We start from the raw sequence: 15804 nt of genomic DNA, 5'->3' as shown, positions 1-15804 counted from the left end.
CCCACAGATGCGCGATTGGATTGAGATCTGGGGAATTTGGAGGCCAAAATCGTTGTTGTGGTTCTCAAACCATTCCTGAACCATTTTTGCTTTGTGGCAGTGCGCATTATCCTGCTGAAAGAGGCCACAGTCATAGCCACCAGGGAATACCGTTTCCATGAAAATGGTCTGCAACAATCCTTAGGTACATGGATGGCAGGACCCATGCTTTCACAGCAGAACATTGCCCAAAGCATCACACTGCCTCCATCGTCTTGCCTTCTTCCCATAGTGCATCCTGGTGCCATGTGTTCCCCAGGTAAGCGACGCACACGCACCCGGGCAATCCACGTGATGTAAAAGAAAACTTGATTCATCAGACCAGGCCACCTTCTATTGCTCTGTTGTCCAGTTCTGATGCTCACATGCCCACTGTTGGCAGTTTCTGCGGTGGACAGGGGTCAGCATGGGTACCCTGATTGGTCTGCGGCAATGCAGCCCCATACGCAACAAACTGTGATGCACTGTGTATTCTGACACGTTTCTATCAGAACCAGCATTAATTTCTTGAGCAATATGAGCTACAGTAGCTCGTCTTTTTGATTGGACCACATGGGCCAGCCTTCGCTCCTCACGTGCATCAATGAGTCTTGGCCACCAATGACCCTATCACCGGTTCAGCACTGTTCCTTGGACCACTTTTGATAGATTCTGACCACTGCAGCCCGGGAACACCCCACAGGAGCTGCAGTTTTGGAGATCCTCTGACCTAGACGTCTAGCCATCACAATTTGGCCCTTGTCAAACTCGCTCAAATCATTTTTTTTTTCCTGCTTCTAACACAAGGGTGTCCAAAGTAGTGTTGTGTTGGTCAACTGTCCTGAAGGGCCACTGTCCTGCAGAGTTTAGCTCCAACTTTCCTCAACACACCTGTCTGGAAGATTCTTGTATGCCTAATAAGACCTTGATTAGCTGGTACAGGTGTGTTTAATTGGGATTGAAGCTAAACTCTGCAGGACAGTGGCCCTCCAGGATCAGGATTGGACACCCCTGTTCTATCAACTTTTTGAGGACAAAATGTTCACTTGCTGCCTAATATATCCCACCCACTAACAGGTGCCGTGATGAAGAGATAATCAGTGTTATTCACTTCACTATAATTAAGCAGTGAATTTGGAGATTATTGAGGCAAAAGTCATAGTTAATAGTGAATTTGTGTTCTCCATACTAAAGTGTTACCAACGTTTGGGATGTTGATTTTTGAGATCTCTCCTGAAACTCACTTATGAGATTATTGGTGTCTATTTCTCATGAGTATAAAAAAACATCTCTCTAAACATCTCATTGCTCTGAATTTGATCTCAGTAGTGTTTCAATCTCTTTTTCTACCATTCATAGAACTGGTGGCCACTAATTGCTGCATGGAGTGGTTTAATATGTCTCTTATAAAGAGCTACAGAATGCTGAGTGTTTTTTGAGTGCAGTTTAAGTTGTACCTGCTATTGTGGGAAGATTATCTCCCATCATTTATTTCCCGTTACAGCACTCGTCACTATTGACTAACTTCAATAAGATATTGCATAACAATTCCTGAGCAGACACATGTCCATATGTTTTAACAAAACATTTCATTCTTATTCAGCACACACTATAAAAAATAAACAAGCTATTTAATTGACTTGTCCTGGCAGCATTTGTGCATTTTTCTTTAAATGGACTATGGTGAACAAAGTGCACAGTGATTTAGTTGCTTATTACTGAAATGATGGCATTAAATTGTAAGCCATTAGTCATTTACAAAGCAAAAGAGACACGTGACTTTAGTTGCAACCATGTTATTTTAAGGGTGAAAGTGTATATTCAACTCTGTCACATAAGCAATATAGATCAAAAACACGACAAATGAATGGCCCTAAAAAATATGATCCAGAGAATCTGCAAATGCAAGGTTTTAAAGAGTAGATGCCCCAGATCATCATTAAACCCAAAATTTGCATTTAAATGAAATGTGAAATTCTTTGGAGCGTTACCCAGCCTCAGGCATAACGATGAGTCTCATTTGGAAAGGAGAACCTTTCTCTGCACTCATTTCTCTCTCCATTACTCGCAGGGTACTATACTGGGAGAACCTCAGGTGCTGGAGAGGAGACCCTCCTCGCATCTAAGATGGTCTCTCCAGTGTTAATTCAATCTCCCCAGTGGAGAGGGCTGAATCACCCAGGCCTGTTTTATTGAGATGATGGAAAGTTTGAAATGCCATCTCAGTTTTCAGTGGGTGGCTGAGAGGGCGCTTTAAATTGAAAAGATCCTTCAATTTCGAGCTAGGAGATTGGGTTTACATGGAGAAAAGGCGTATATCTGCGATCTACATGAAAGAATGTTCTGTCACTCTGATTAGTCTCTAATGCTATTAGAAAGAAGGTGAAAAAACATCTATGTGGTGAGAAGTAGGGGATAATGCATGTACTGGTTGTTATAAACAGGGTGATCAGGCTGATCATCGACATATTGAGTTGAAATATTTTATTAGGTCTTTTAAGCTTCTGCGAAGAAAGCAGTTGCTAGCAATTAGATGGACATTTAAGGGATATTGTACAGTCATACCGCTTATTACAGAGCATTTCGTAATATAAATAATTAAGGGGACAAGAGATATTGATTTGAGATGAAAGTGTTTTAAAATCGATTTGTTATCTTATAATCCATTACAGTGTACAAAACAATCGTTGAGTCCGCGATACCTATATGACATAATTAAATAATTGTTCACAAAATATTGATTTGAGTTTTAATATTTGTGACCTGTGCTGGCAAAATGAGTTGGAATGCGCCCTGGATAATTTCGAGCTACGAGCAAAACAAGTGAAAAATTTAGATTTTGAGGTTTTCACTAAGCATCATTTAGCCCTCGTCGAGCGATCCCAATGCTCTAAATAGCAATTAAACATCTAAAAGTATCTTTATTTGTACATTTTCTGAGAGGAGTACCTTTCCTTTGTCCATGATAACAATCTCACTCATGCTGACTGACAGACCCGACGCGTGCGCACAAAGACACCTCAGACAGCGTGCGATCCCGATATACACACATACACAGAATTACAGTACTTCAAAATACCTGTCTTGCAGAGTATTCATGCAATCATCCTCTGTTTTGTCTTAAACGTCAGCTGTTGTGGAAAACATCTAATGTGTAACATTATAAAACATCCGTGCGGCACAGTAGATCTTAATATGGAGGCTGTCTGTTTCATTAATGTTAATCAAACAATTGTGGTATCATGGAGAAAAAAAAGTTGAATATATATTTTTCCTATAGACATTTGGTGTTGACTTGGTGTGTGTCAAATGTGGTGTTATTACCAGGGATTTTAAGGCATGGTTGCTAGGTGGTTTTGTTTTGGAACCTTCAGAAAACTTTAACTCGATTTTTCTCAAAATTAACTTTGCTGACTCTATCGACTATCGAAAATGTGCTCATTGTGACTCATTTTGCCATTTTATTAGCTCATCAAACACAAAACTTCCACTAAGAAAAACGTTCCTAGTAAGTGTAAAGCGCCGACTTCAGTTACGCGGATGAGACTTTTTAAAATATTAACACTGGTGCACATTATCCCAAATAAGAATTCATAACCTATTAAATATAATGACTTGCTATGCCTCTTTAATAACCTTCCTTTTAGACTGGTGTCATGAAACCCTCTTACTTTTCCCTATTACAAACACACACTTTTCCTGTCAATTACTGATGTATAGAATAAGGTCCTACATATTTTTTTCTTGTTGAATGTCCTTGTTTCATTTGGGATAAAATTAGTAAAAAGGTCCTGTCTTCTGGACCACCAACATAAACCTGAAGGAACCATTTGTAACATTTAAAATTGGACAATTGTAAAAAAGTTGAATATGCAGGTGCTATCAACGATATATTTTTGGTATTACAGCAACTGTCTAAAAGAAGGGATAGTTCACCCAAAAATGAATATTCTGTCATTATTTTTTCTCTCTTGTATCGCCACAAACCTATATAAGTCCATTACATTTGCATATATTCATACTTGTCAGTGGGTAACTTGAATTTTTCTCTTACAAAGCTATCTTTTGGAATAAATGGAACAATGGATGACAGAATTTTAATTTTCATTCCTTTAAAAAGATGAATCTTGTTATCAGATTAGAACTAGCATTTTCACCAGCTTCCAATATCAAAATGTGCCCTGGTTTGTGAGCCAGGGCACATTGTGAAATGGGGGCTACTTCCATCAGTGTAACTTGAGATGGATGAAGGCAGACAGAAGGAAAGTTTTACCATCAGAATGATCCTCCATATCAGCACAGATAAGACATTGATCACTGTGGAAAAAAATGAAATATTATTCTTTGTCCAGTATCACCTAACAGCAGCAGTGACACCTCCACATCTTACATCCTGTACATCCTGTGAATCATCTGCTTGTCCTTGAAAGTATATTCAAGTATATTCCTTATTTTATTTAAGGTTTTATTTGAAGGAATCATTTATTTAAGCTGTACTGTGTGGTGTGTTTAGTTTTTCTGAATTGACTACATCAAGATTTGCTTCTAAAGGAGCTAAAGAGTAAAAACTGGGGAGCCTTTTTTTCTTGTCGGTTTTACATGCCACTCTTAACAAGATTAGAAAGGCCAAACCCATTTTGTACCTTTCAGATTTCATAAGTATCTGGTTTATTTAATTCACTCAGAATTTAAAAGGCTTAAAGGGATCGTCCTAAACCTGCATGATTTTCTTCTGCTGAACACAAAAGAAGATATTTTTTGAAGAATGCCTGTAACCAAACAGTTAATGGACCTCATTGACTTCCATAGTTTCCTACAGAAGAAAGAAACTCATACAGGTTTGGAACAACTTGAGGGTGAGTAAATGATGACAGAATTTTCATTTTTGGGTAAACTATCCCTTTAAGTCACTCGCTAGCAAATACAAAATTGAAAGGTGCACGAGTTGGAACAAACCGTGTCTGTGTTTTATGACTTTGGCATATGTTTGGCATGTGTTGTGCTAAAACTAATGGCATTTGGCAAGCTGTTTCAGGTGCTGTTAGCTTTAGTCATTTCTTCTTGTCTGTCTATGTTTATTAGATTATGTCAGAACTCATATCCTGTTTGTGTATGTAGCGGTCGATGTGTAGTAATTTAAACTTGACAGTGATGATTGCACTTCTCTTAAATGGGTGTCATTCTGTCTGCCTGCTGCAGGTATTTCTATAAGTAGAGCCCCTCATGCTGTTTGTACGTTCGGGAGAATGTAAAACACAGACTGAGCACCAACCCGGAGGATTGTGTCCTGTCTGGAGGTTTAACATCCATGTTGGTGGGCTCATGCTGGAATTCTCTTCTGGGGTAGAGCTGATGAGAATCCCACCAGTCCAGCCACGTTTACTGTAAACCTTTACCAGAACCCCCTCTCTCTCTTTCTCTCTCTCTCTCTCTCTGTGTGCTTAACGTGGGCTCACTTCCCAACTGCAGAGCTGCTGTTATTGTACCAGCATGGATTTATACGTCTGTGCATGTGCTGAACCCAGACACTTATTGCTGTTACAAATCTTTTTGCTTCAGATGTGAAGGAAAACAGGAGACAATTCATTTGACATGGAGAGCTCTCCAGCAGAATGAATCAAACCTCTCATAAGTGCCCTTGGAACTTAAGTGAAGTCTTAAGAGCTTATAGTTCTTACACTCTTCTGACATTCTTAACCTTGTAAATGTATTAAGTTAGGGAAAAAGAAGCTGATCTTGTCTATTTTTCTATTATTATTAGCTATACCACCCTCACCCCTTCCAGACCTCTATGTCTTTCTTTTTTGTGAAACACAGGAGCAGAGATATTCTTTTTATGGGGAGATCTCAAACTCCACTGCTCTATTGGAGAAAGAGTATCATTCAGCTTGGATCATGTGTGCTTTGATAACAACTAGGGCTGGACGATTCATCAAAAAGTAACCGAAACCTCTAAACGTCATAATTTTCCCATGTCCGTTATTTTGTTTTTTAAATCCTGTTAATACTTTCCCCATAAAAATATACTACCGCATGAAGTCAGGTGACTCCGCCCTGTCCAGTCAGCAGCATGGAAGCAACATCATAGACATAGGCGAACTCAAACTCGAGTCAACATCATAGACATAAACAAAAGCAAAGGTAAAGTGTTAAATTATATCGTCCAGCCCTAATAACAACATTATGGGCTTAACATCATTGAACATCAAGCACAGAAATTAATGAGAAGTGCATTTGGTGTAAACTCCAAAAATAGATTCATCAACAACAACAAAAAAAAAAATATGTTAATGATTAGCAATAGGATGTTGAGTCATTAAATAAGCGGTTTCCTCACAAAAGCAGTTTATTCAGCATACTGAAGCGTCTCCTCTATTGACATCTATTCCAAACAAAAATGCCTCTTGTCTCCTCCCAGTCCATCGCAGTGTTACGCTTTTTTGTTTTCTTTCCCACACAATGAATAAATGTTATTGGGGGACGGATGCTGTTGAGTTACAAAAAAACAAAAACAAAAAAGCACTCTTGCTCTCATGCATCTGATCGTTTTTGTGATTAATCGACTAAAAGTTGTTCACTGAAAATGTTACTTTCAGATCTTCCCAAATGCAGAATTTGCCTTTTTTTCTGGATTCCAATTGAATGGTTACTAATTTTAGTAATCGAAAAGCATGTCTAATTCATTGAAATCACCACTAAATTTATACATTTTAACAACATTTTATTAAATGTTTAATACATTTTAATGGTCCTATGAAATGTTATATTTTTATCCAAGCTCTGTCTTTTTTTATTTATCTGGATTCTGTTTTAATTGTTTAATACAATTTTAAAGTGCCCCTATTATGCTTTTTCGAATATACCTTTCAGGCACTGTGTAATATAGCTGCTTGTGAATGTCAAATGTTCGCACAGTTTTAAAGATCAAAGTGCATGACAAATAAAGTTAGTCTTATTCAAAAGAATGGAATCTAAACCGCCAAAGTGAGTCGTCGGCAATTCCTACAGGAACTGAAACTGTTAAACATGCGATTATTTCACCACAGTGTCAGTGCTCGTCTAAACTGTTTGAGACCTGATAACTAGGAACCTTTATTTATTTGTATTAAATATTTTAATCACTATTATCTGTCATTTTTCATTGTTAGTCATTTTACTGTACATATTTATGCTCAAAATTCTTGATTAATATTCCATGTACTTGACTGCCATTCTCCTCTGTGCTGTGTGCATTACTGTTTAAGATTAATTAAATATTTAACATTGTTACATTTATTCATTCATTCATTCATACATTCAAATAGTTTAAAAGACTTTAATAAGAGCACCAGCTCACACAAGCAATTCTTATCAGTCAAATTCATTTAATAATGTAAACTCAACAGGTATGAAATATGACCAGTAAGACACTGTTAACACTGTTAATGAGAAGACGAGCACCCGCTGCTGCAAGTTAGTGGGGAAATATATGTATTTATTATTCAGATTGCACAGTTGGAAAGAAAATATATGTATAACATTTCAGGTTCAAGAGAAAGTATGTTAATGCAGAGAATATGATTCATAGTTTTAATCAATTGACAGCCATAAAACGCAGTAATAATCTGCGTTCTCATGCATGTAGGTGCGCTGAACGCTGTTACCGGAAACTCCCAAGTTGCAATAAGTAGAATGCGAGCGTAGTCTATTCCGCGATTTCGTCTGAGTTTTCTGCATTATGGAAATCATAGGGCTCAATGTACATTCAAATATGCCACAAGTCAGGTTTGGAACAATATGAAGATAAATAGATGACAGAACTATCTCTTTAAATGAGATTATATTGTTCCTCATGCCAGGTTGGAATATAGGGAAAAGGCTACATTCATTTGAAAGAGACTGTGTGTCATCATAAAGTGCAATACAATTCGGTGGGTGACATAATTTACCTTGACCATGCAGAGTGAAAGTTGATTTTAAATATGGCCATTATGTAAGGTGTAAAATGTATTGTTTGGTGCACTGGGGGTGAAGTCAGAATATACCTAAAGTTACTATTAAGTCATGGAGTTCTCCACGCCCCTGCAATCAGCAGTGTTTGTTACATGAGCTTGGTTAAACCAATAAAAACTGAGGGTCTATGAGCTCGCAGATGCAGTACTTATAATAGCAGTTCTTCAGTTCTTGATTTCCAGGCCTGGAAAGGTCATGGAAACTTCAATAGTGGATATAATTTGTCTTTTTGCTCTTTGTGTGTTGTTTTTGTGCATTCTTTGTAAAATATTTTTACATCCTTATCTAATAGAACTGGATATGTCATGGATGACTTTGGTCAAAAGGTCTGGCTTTACTAGCACAGTTTGTTGTTTTCATAAAAAAAACTGTCTGCTGAGCTCATTTGTCATTTTACCCTCCTCTGTGACACATGACATACAACAACAGTTGTAAATTTTTCCTGCCACATTACAGCCAGTCTCTCACATTGTTCCTGGGGTTAATAGATAACATACATCATCCACTGATATACTGTATTTTCCTTCCTTTTAATTTTAGGCTGACCCAATTTCATTGTGCAGTTATTTTTTTTACAGTGAAAAAAACAACAGCAAATCATCACAACAGCCTACATCAAATAAACTGATGGGTTATGAGTTCAAATAGATGCTTTTTCCTGACCGCTCCGTCACGTAACCTTTGTTTCTCCTTGTTTCGCAGGGCCGCTCCGCATCTACGGGTACATGAATCTGAGTTCCATCGGCCAGATGCCTGAGTTGGAAGAAGTAGATACCAATGAGAGGTTAGAGCACCACCACTTTTAACAGTTTTTTCCATTAACTATTTTAGCGACCTTGAGCCCCGAGATGGCTTAAAATAGCCCTGGTTCATGCATAAATCAATCAAAGTGTTTTAACCCCGCCTGAGGCCTTTGCATGAATTCACTTGCTTGTTGCAACATTGACATACTACCATATGCTCACCTCAGTGACCTCCTTTTTTGAAATGTCATTGCTGTAAATGCACTGGTTCCCTCAGAAATTAAAGGAATTCAATGTCTCTGGGACTTCTGGGGAAGCTACTTCAGCATCAGGGGACTTGAAGGTCTCCAGAGGATGTGGGCCTGTTTGCTCAGCAGGGCAGAGGAAATATGGTCTTTCTATGTTGGTATTAGCTTTCTCCCTTCCGGTATCTTCTTACAAACCTTCAGTATCCTGTAACATCACAGGAGTCTCAAGCCACTAAACAACACAATGACACTTATAAATAGCACTGAGTGTGTGTTCTTCATAGCTCAGCATCCAGCGATATTTATGTTGTTGTCTGTGAGATGTTACAGTGCTGTTATGTTGCTGTTTATGTTCTAGGGCTGGGCCAGAATATTCGAATATTCGTTCGGTGGGTTGATATTCAATTTTGGGAAATTCGGGCATCCTCGCAAATCGGGCATCCCCCTCGAAACAGTTCTCATTCGTGCTTGAATTTCACGAGTTCACACTTGCATATAATTTATGGAGAGTAAATTTAAATGCGTATTTGGCGTGCTGTCCGGTGGGAGGGCTTCGAGCTCGGAATTTGGCCCGAACCCAGAGTACCCCACCATGTATGTAAGAGGTTAGAACTAAAATTGTGGAGAAGGGGTGATGGAGGGATGCTGATAATCTGTCAATGAACGGACGTAAGACTGCTGCGTATATATACCTCTTATTGTTGATTAGCTGAGTGCTCTCCACTTGTGTCAGTTATTTGAACGTGCTCCTCCCGAACCTTGTTAATAAAACATCATATGTTTACACTATAAAATCTGGCAAAATACAATACTCTTTTTTTTTTTACAATTATCTTATATAGCCTTTTTTAAAAGTATGGACAGTTGAATAGGAACCCAACCTCGTTATACTTTATAAATATATTTGTGTTCTCGCAGAATTCTCGCTCTCTGTCTAGAGCGCACAACTGCATGAGCTTATGGAAGAAGCACTTGCCTGAGCTTTCATTTTGGGTAAGCTGCGTTGGTTTGACATTGTGGAAAATAGAATATTAGAATAAAAATGTATTAGCTTTTTTACCTGTTAGGGATGTGACGGTGAGAGAATTTTCCCTCACCGTCACATTACAGTGCGTGTGCACTGTGCGGCTGTGAATAAATGACTGTGCGGCCGTGAATAAATGACTGTGCGGCCGTGAATAAATGACTGTGCGGCCGTGAATGAATGACTGTGCGGCCGTGAATGAATGACTGTGTGGCCGTGAATGAATGACTGTGCGGCTGTGAATTAATAATAGTGTGGCCGTGAATGAATGACTGTGTGGCCATGAATGAATGACTGTGTGGCCATGAATTAATGATAGCGCGGCCGTGAATGAATGATAGCGCGGCCGTGAATGAATGATAGCGCGGCCGTGAATTAATGATAGTGCGGCCGTGAATGAATGATAGCGCGGCCGTGAATGAATGATAGCGCGGCCGTGAATTAATGATAGTGCGGCCGTGAATGAATGATAGTGCGGCCGTGAATGAATGATAGCGCGGCCATGAATGAATGATAGCGCAGCCGTGAATTAATGACTGTGTGGTCGTGAATGAATGACTGCGGCCGTGAATGAATGACTGTGTGGCCATGAATGAATGATAGCGCGGCCGTGAATGAATGATAGCGCGGCCGTGAATTAATGATAGTGCGGCCGTGAATGAATGATAGCGCGGCCATGAATGAATGATAGTGCGGCCATGAATGAATGATAGTGCGGCCGTGAATTAATGAAAGTGTGGTCGTGAATGAATGATTGCGCGGCCGTGAATGAATGACTGTGTGGCCATGAATGAATGACTGTGTGGCCTGTGTGGCCTGTGTGGCCGTGAATGAATGACTGTGTGGCCTGTGTGGCCGTGAATGAATGATAGCGCGGCCGTGAATGAATGATAGTGCGGCCGTGAATGAATGACTGTGGCCATGAATGAATGATAGTGCGGCCGTGAATTAATGAAAGTGTGGCCGTGAATGAATGATTGCGTGGCCGTGAATGAATGACTGTGTGGCCTGTGTGGCCATGAATGAATGACTGTGTGGCCATGAATGAATGATAGTGCGGCCGTGAATTAATGAAAGTGCGGCCGTGAATGAATGATAGTGCGGCCGTGAATTAATGATAATGCGGCCGTGAATGAATGACTGTGTGGCCGTGAATGAATGACTGTGTGGCCATGAATGACTGCGGCCTTGAATGAATGACTGTGTGGCCATTAATGAATGACTGCGGCCGTGAATGAATAATAGTGCGGCCGTGAATGAATGACTGTGTGGCCATGAATGAATGACTGTGGCCGTGAATGAACGATAGTGCGGCCGTGAATGAATGACTGTGTGGCCATGAATGAATGACTGCGGCCGTGAATAATAGTGCGGCCGTGAATGAATGACTGTGTGGCCATGAATGAATGACTGCGGCCGTGAATGAATGACTGCGGCCGTGACTGAATGACTGCGGCCGTGAATGAATGATAGTGTGGCCGTGAATGAATGATAGTGCGGCCGTGAATGAATGATAGTGCGGCCGTGAATGAACGCAGCACGTTCAGCTTTTAAATGTAGTTAATTTGTTCTCTAGCCTAGAAATCTAGACGCACCCTAGCGGCAGAAAATTTATTTTGCCGCGAGTGTAGTCAAGCAACTCTCGGTAGACCTGAGAGCTGGAAAAACCAAACTCTGGTCAGGCCAATCACAGCGTGTGTAGAGTCGATGGGCGGGCTTAACATAATGACGGCACATCACGGCAGAGTTGCGGAGGTTCTGCGTGCTACTTCGTAAACAAAGAATAGCGGTCTTTTGAATCGTCTTTGGCCGCGACTCTGGAAGACTTGGAGTTAAGCTTTTCTTTGAGAAAAGAACAAAGAACGGCACTGAAGTCATTCTTAAAGGGTAACTAAACCCTAAACCAACTTATTTTAGTTAAAGATCTGTAGTACTGGGGCTTTATTAATGCTGTTCATTGATTTGAGTAAATGTTTTGACATTTGAGTATAAAGTGTTTTAATTCTATAAAATATGGTGTAAAACCGCCAAAGTGCTGCCTTCTTAAGGTTGAACGGTGGCTACTGCAGTTGAATTTTCCAATTGGACGTTGTGGTACATCGTGACGTAGGATGGTACCTCCAACGGCTCACTATCCGCGCCCCTAACACGAGCTCACCACGCCCTCAGAAATGTTTCCCCCAATCACATGATGAGAACGGCTTCACTCCAGTATGAACTGTCATATTACATGAAGTAGAAACATTATGAATGAAACTCACTTGACACTTGCTTTAACATTGTATTGAAGAAAATACGGTTAAATAATGCAGTTGTCAGTACACGTCAGGCTTTTCTTGCGATATTATTGCCGCCCGTCATGTGTACAGATAATTTTCATACATGAGATGCGCTTTCAAACCCTGACACGCAAGTGATTGCCGCGGACGCAGATAGATTAGGTCAGTTCTCTTGCGTGGCTGCTTCACTAGCATCGTCTGCATCGGGAGTTAACGCAGTTTGAGCAGCGGCTCGCATTGATAAGGCTCCGGGTTTGTGTGTACAGACAATCCACCCTCCTCCACTTCAGGTGAAGGTAGGAGAAATGACCGCTCTGTTGCAAAGCTGGCGTCACTCCAGTCACTCTCCATCTTTGCAACTCGCGAGTCTGACAGCTGTCAATCAATCCGTCACTGCGGGTCTCAGGTGCACGCCCTCCGCTCAGTCCCGCCCTCGGTTCTTCCCCTCTGTCTCCGCTGGGCTCTGCCCACTTTTCCAGCATTTTTCAAAATTTGCCAGTGGGTGGAGTTAAGCTCTGAGCAGGGGTTTAGTTACCCTTTAAGAAAAGAAGATATGTTCGAAGTTTTGTCGACCGGATACGGCGAAAGTCTTTCAACTAACGTTAGCTCGGCATCACCTTCTTCTTTGCTCTGGTTGGTTGTGGCGCTCATGGAGCTATCCACTAAGTGCAGAGGGGATTTGAAAGACAACCATTTACCCCACCCCTCTGATTGAGCCCTGTCAATGGTGAGTTTCCAGACCCAACATCTAGATGTGGGTCTGGCTTGTCAGGCTATCTGTTCTCTAACAGAACTAAATAATTTTTACTACCGGTGTTATGCCTGAACACTAACACAGACTATCGCAGCTATTACCCATTATTATCAATCTAAATGAATCTTTTGAAAAATATAGGAGCTTGTTACTGGGACATAACAGACCTGTGTGTTTTGTATCACTAGTGCAGTGTCCGTTCTCAGAGCATATAAGCCCTGTCCGTGTGAGGAGCGCCGCTGAGAATCTCCAGATTCCTGCCTTTATTAGAGAGAAGAATATGTTCAGCCCCCTCCCTCCGAAGCTTTGAATATTCTGTGTTGATTACTACTGAAGCTTTAAAACTCAGAAAATGGTATTCGGACCAGCCCTTTAAAGTGCGGACTACAGGTGTTCTGACAAGCAATATTTTGTCCCTGTAATCGGCTAATTTTGATTGACTTCTGCAAAGTCTTTTTTTAGAAGACCAACAAAAGAGATACAGTACTGTGCAAAATCTTAGGCACGTGTCATTAAAGGAAATATCAGTTTATTTACAAATATCCCTTTTTTTGTAATTCTGTAGTCTGACAACAGCTGGTATGTTCCACACAGAGATCTGATCTCACCACCATCAAGTCCATCTGTGATTACATGAAGAAAAAGTAAAAAACTGAGACTAAATCCAGAAGAACTGCTATTTAACTTTTTGCGCTCTTGCGGTTAATCAACAGAACTGCATGCATCTTGCGGAAGAATATTGTAGCCGGAACTACTTCTCTCTGTTTATGTCTATGACGAGTCACGCAGGTACTGTACTACTCCGCAGCGGTGGCAACCCAACGGGTTTAAAATAGTCTGAATATAAACACTTATTATAAGTGTACCACAGTGATTCAGGATAAAAACACGGTTTGGAAAATGGATTCATGATGTACTCACTTATTATATACATTTTGTACATTTTGAGCACAAGAAAGTTACATTTTAAAGAAACCAACCTGCAAAGCTACAGTACTTTGAAAAGTTTAGGCACTTGTGTAAAAAGGTGAGGAAGCTTACAAAAATAATGTCATAAATATATTTTATTTATCAATTTAATTCTGTTAACTAAAACAAATCAATATTTGTACACTTGCACATAGTTTTTCAGGTAGCTTTGCAGGTAGGTTTTCTTTAAGTGTACTTCAAAATAAGTCACGAGTTTTGCACAGTACTGTATAAGAGATTTATTTGTATATATCACAGCAAATTACAAAAGTTATTTTAGTACATTTTACTACTGAATGTAAAAACAAAAAAGACTCATACATTACAGTAATACTTATTAGCATTAGTTAAAACTATAACTACTGTTAAATAATTTATCTTAGTTCAGGTTGTCATGACAACTCTCGGGAGATTGGTCTGGTAATAGAGATTGGTTATGGTTGCTGGTGAACAATTTAGTGCGTTTTTATAGTGTCGATATTATACTAGAGATATATAATAGAGATTGGCATATAAATATAAAAGGAAAGCTGAAGCATATGCTATATTTAATAAGATTATGGAAAAATGCCCTTTATAAAAAGGTACAAATATGACAAATATGCATATTTAAATATATCAACACTGGTGAGAATATTGCTTCAGAATAGATTATATTTACAAAAAAAATCCGGACAAGCAAATGTTTTACTCGGACAAGTGAATGACAGATTTACTTGTCCGAAGGACAAGCGTGTGAACATGCTTAATGTCATGCCCTGAATAAACCATTTGCTGCTGCATACACAACCACATAACGCTCCAGCTTATGCTTAGTATATCACTCCACAAGACTATAACATGATGCTTAGTTTAACTGTATTGATTGTTCATTTAGCGTGACTCAGATAATGTAACAAATGTATTGCTCCTGTTAGTTAATGCATTAACTGATGTTTACTAATGGAACATTATTGTAACGGAGTGTCTATTTACACCAAGTGCAAATAGCGTGCCTTGTTGCTCCGCCTAACAATGCCTGTTATGAAAAAACAAGATGAAAAAGATAACAGGCATATTTCAACATTTTCAGTGGTGTAGTCAGTAAAGCGTAAGGCTTAAAGAGGTTTTGACACAATCAACCTGGGTTCGAATTCGCCTTTTGCAGAGCTCGCTTTTCTCCCTTTTCCCATCACATATTACATCAGAAAGGCATTTACTTTCAATAAAAATTAAGAAAATGTTCTAAAAATGGAAATAAAGTGCCTAACGAAATGTTTAATAATAATAAAAGTATTTATTGGGTAGGGTTAGGGATGGGTATAGGTAGGGCTTTTATTGTCCCATTAACCCTTTCCCCGCCAAACACAGAATTTTCCATTATTTGTGAGAAAACGCTTTCCTGCCAAATACGGAATTTTCCGGGTTTCTGTGTTTTAACTTGTTATACGTTAGGGGGCGCTATTACGTATATATTCTTCTGAATGAGTACAGAATCTCCTGATCAAAACACAGGTGAAGAAGACGCAAAAAAACAAGTAATCGCATATGTAAAATAACATGATCATCAACATTAAACATCATATAAATCAAAACTGCCTAATGTTACTGAATGAAATGTCGACTCAGAACGAGCTATAGGACTGTGCAAGCATTAGGGGTGTTGATGGACTCGATCTACTCCGTCTGTGTTTGATCATCACTCTGAATCTGATTTAGATGTAGTCTTTTTGTTCAAAATATTGCTTTTTTTATGAAACTTACCCATATTTAAGTGCTGAAAAATAAAGATTTGCAT

General features: G+C 39.5%; 1 protein-coding gene across 2 annotated transcripts in view; it reads left to right on the top strand.

The window, feature by feature from the left end:
* The window catches only part of htr4 (5-hydroxytryptamine receptor 4), a 157010-nt gene that overhangs the window by 20337 nt on the left and 120869 nt on the right, over positions 1–15804 (top strand). For both annotated transcript variants that reach the window (XM_079839760.1, XM_079839761.1), the window contains exon 2: positions 8713–8794. In XM_079839760.1, coding sequence (XP_079695886.1) covers positions 8713–8794 — 82 coding nt within the window. The remainder of the gene's footprint in view (positions 1–8712; positions 8795–15804) is intronic.

The sequence above is a fragment of the Gobio gobio genome (genome assembly GCF_949357685.1).
Source record: "Gobio gobio genome assembly, chromosome: 16".
Lineage (NCBI taxonomy): Eukaryota > Metazoa > Chordata > Actinopteri > Cypriniformes > Gobionidae > Gobio > Gobio gobio.
This window is presented reverse-complemented; position numbering and strand designations above follow the sequence as displayed.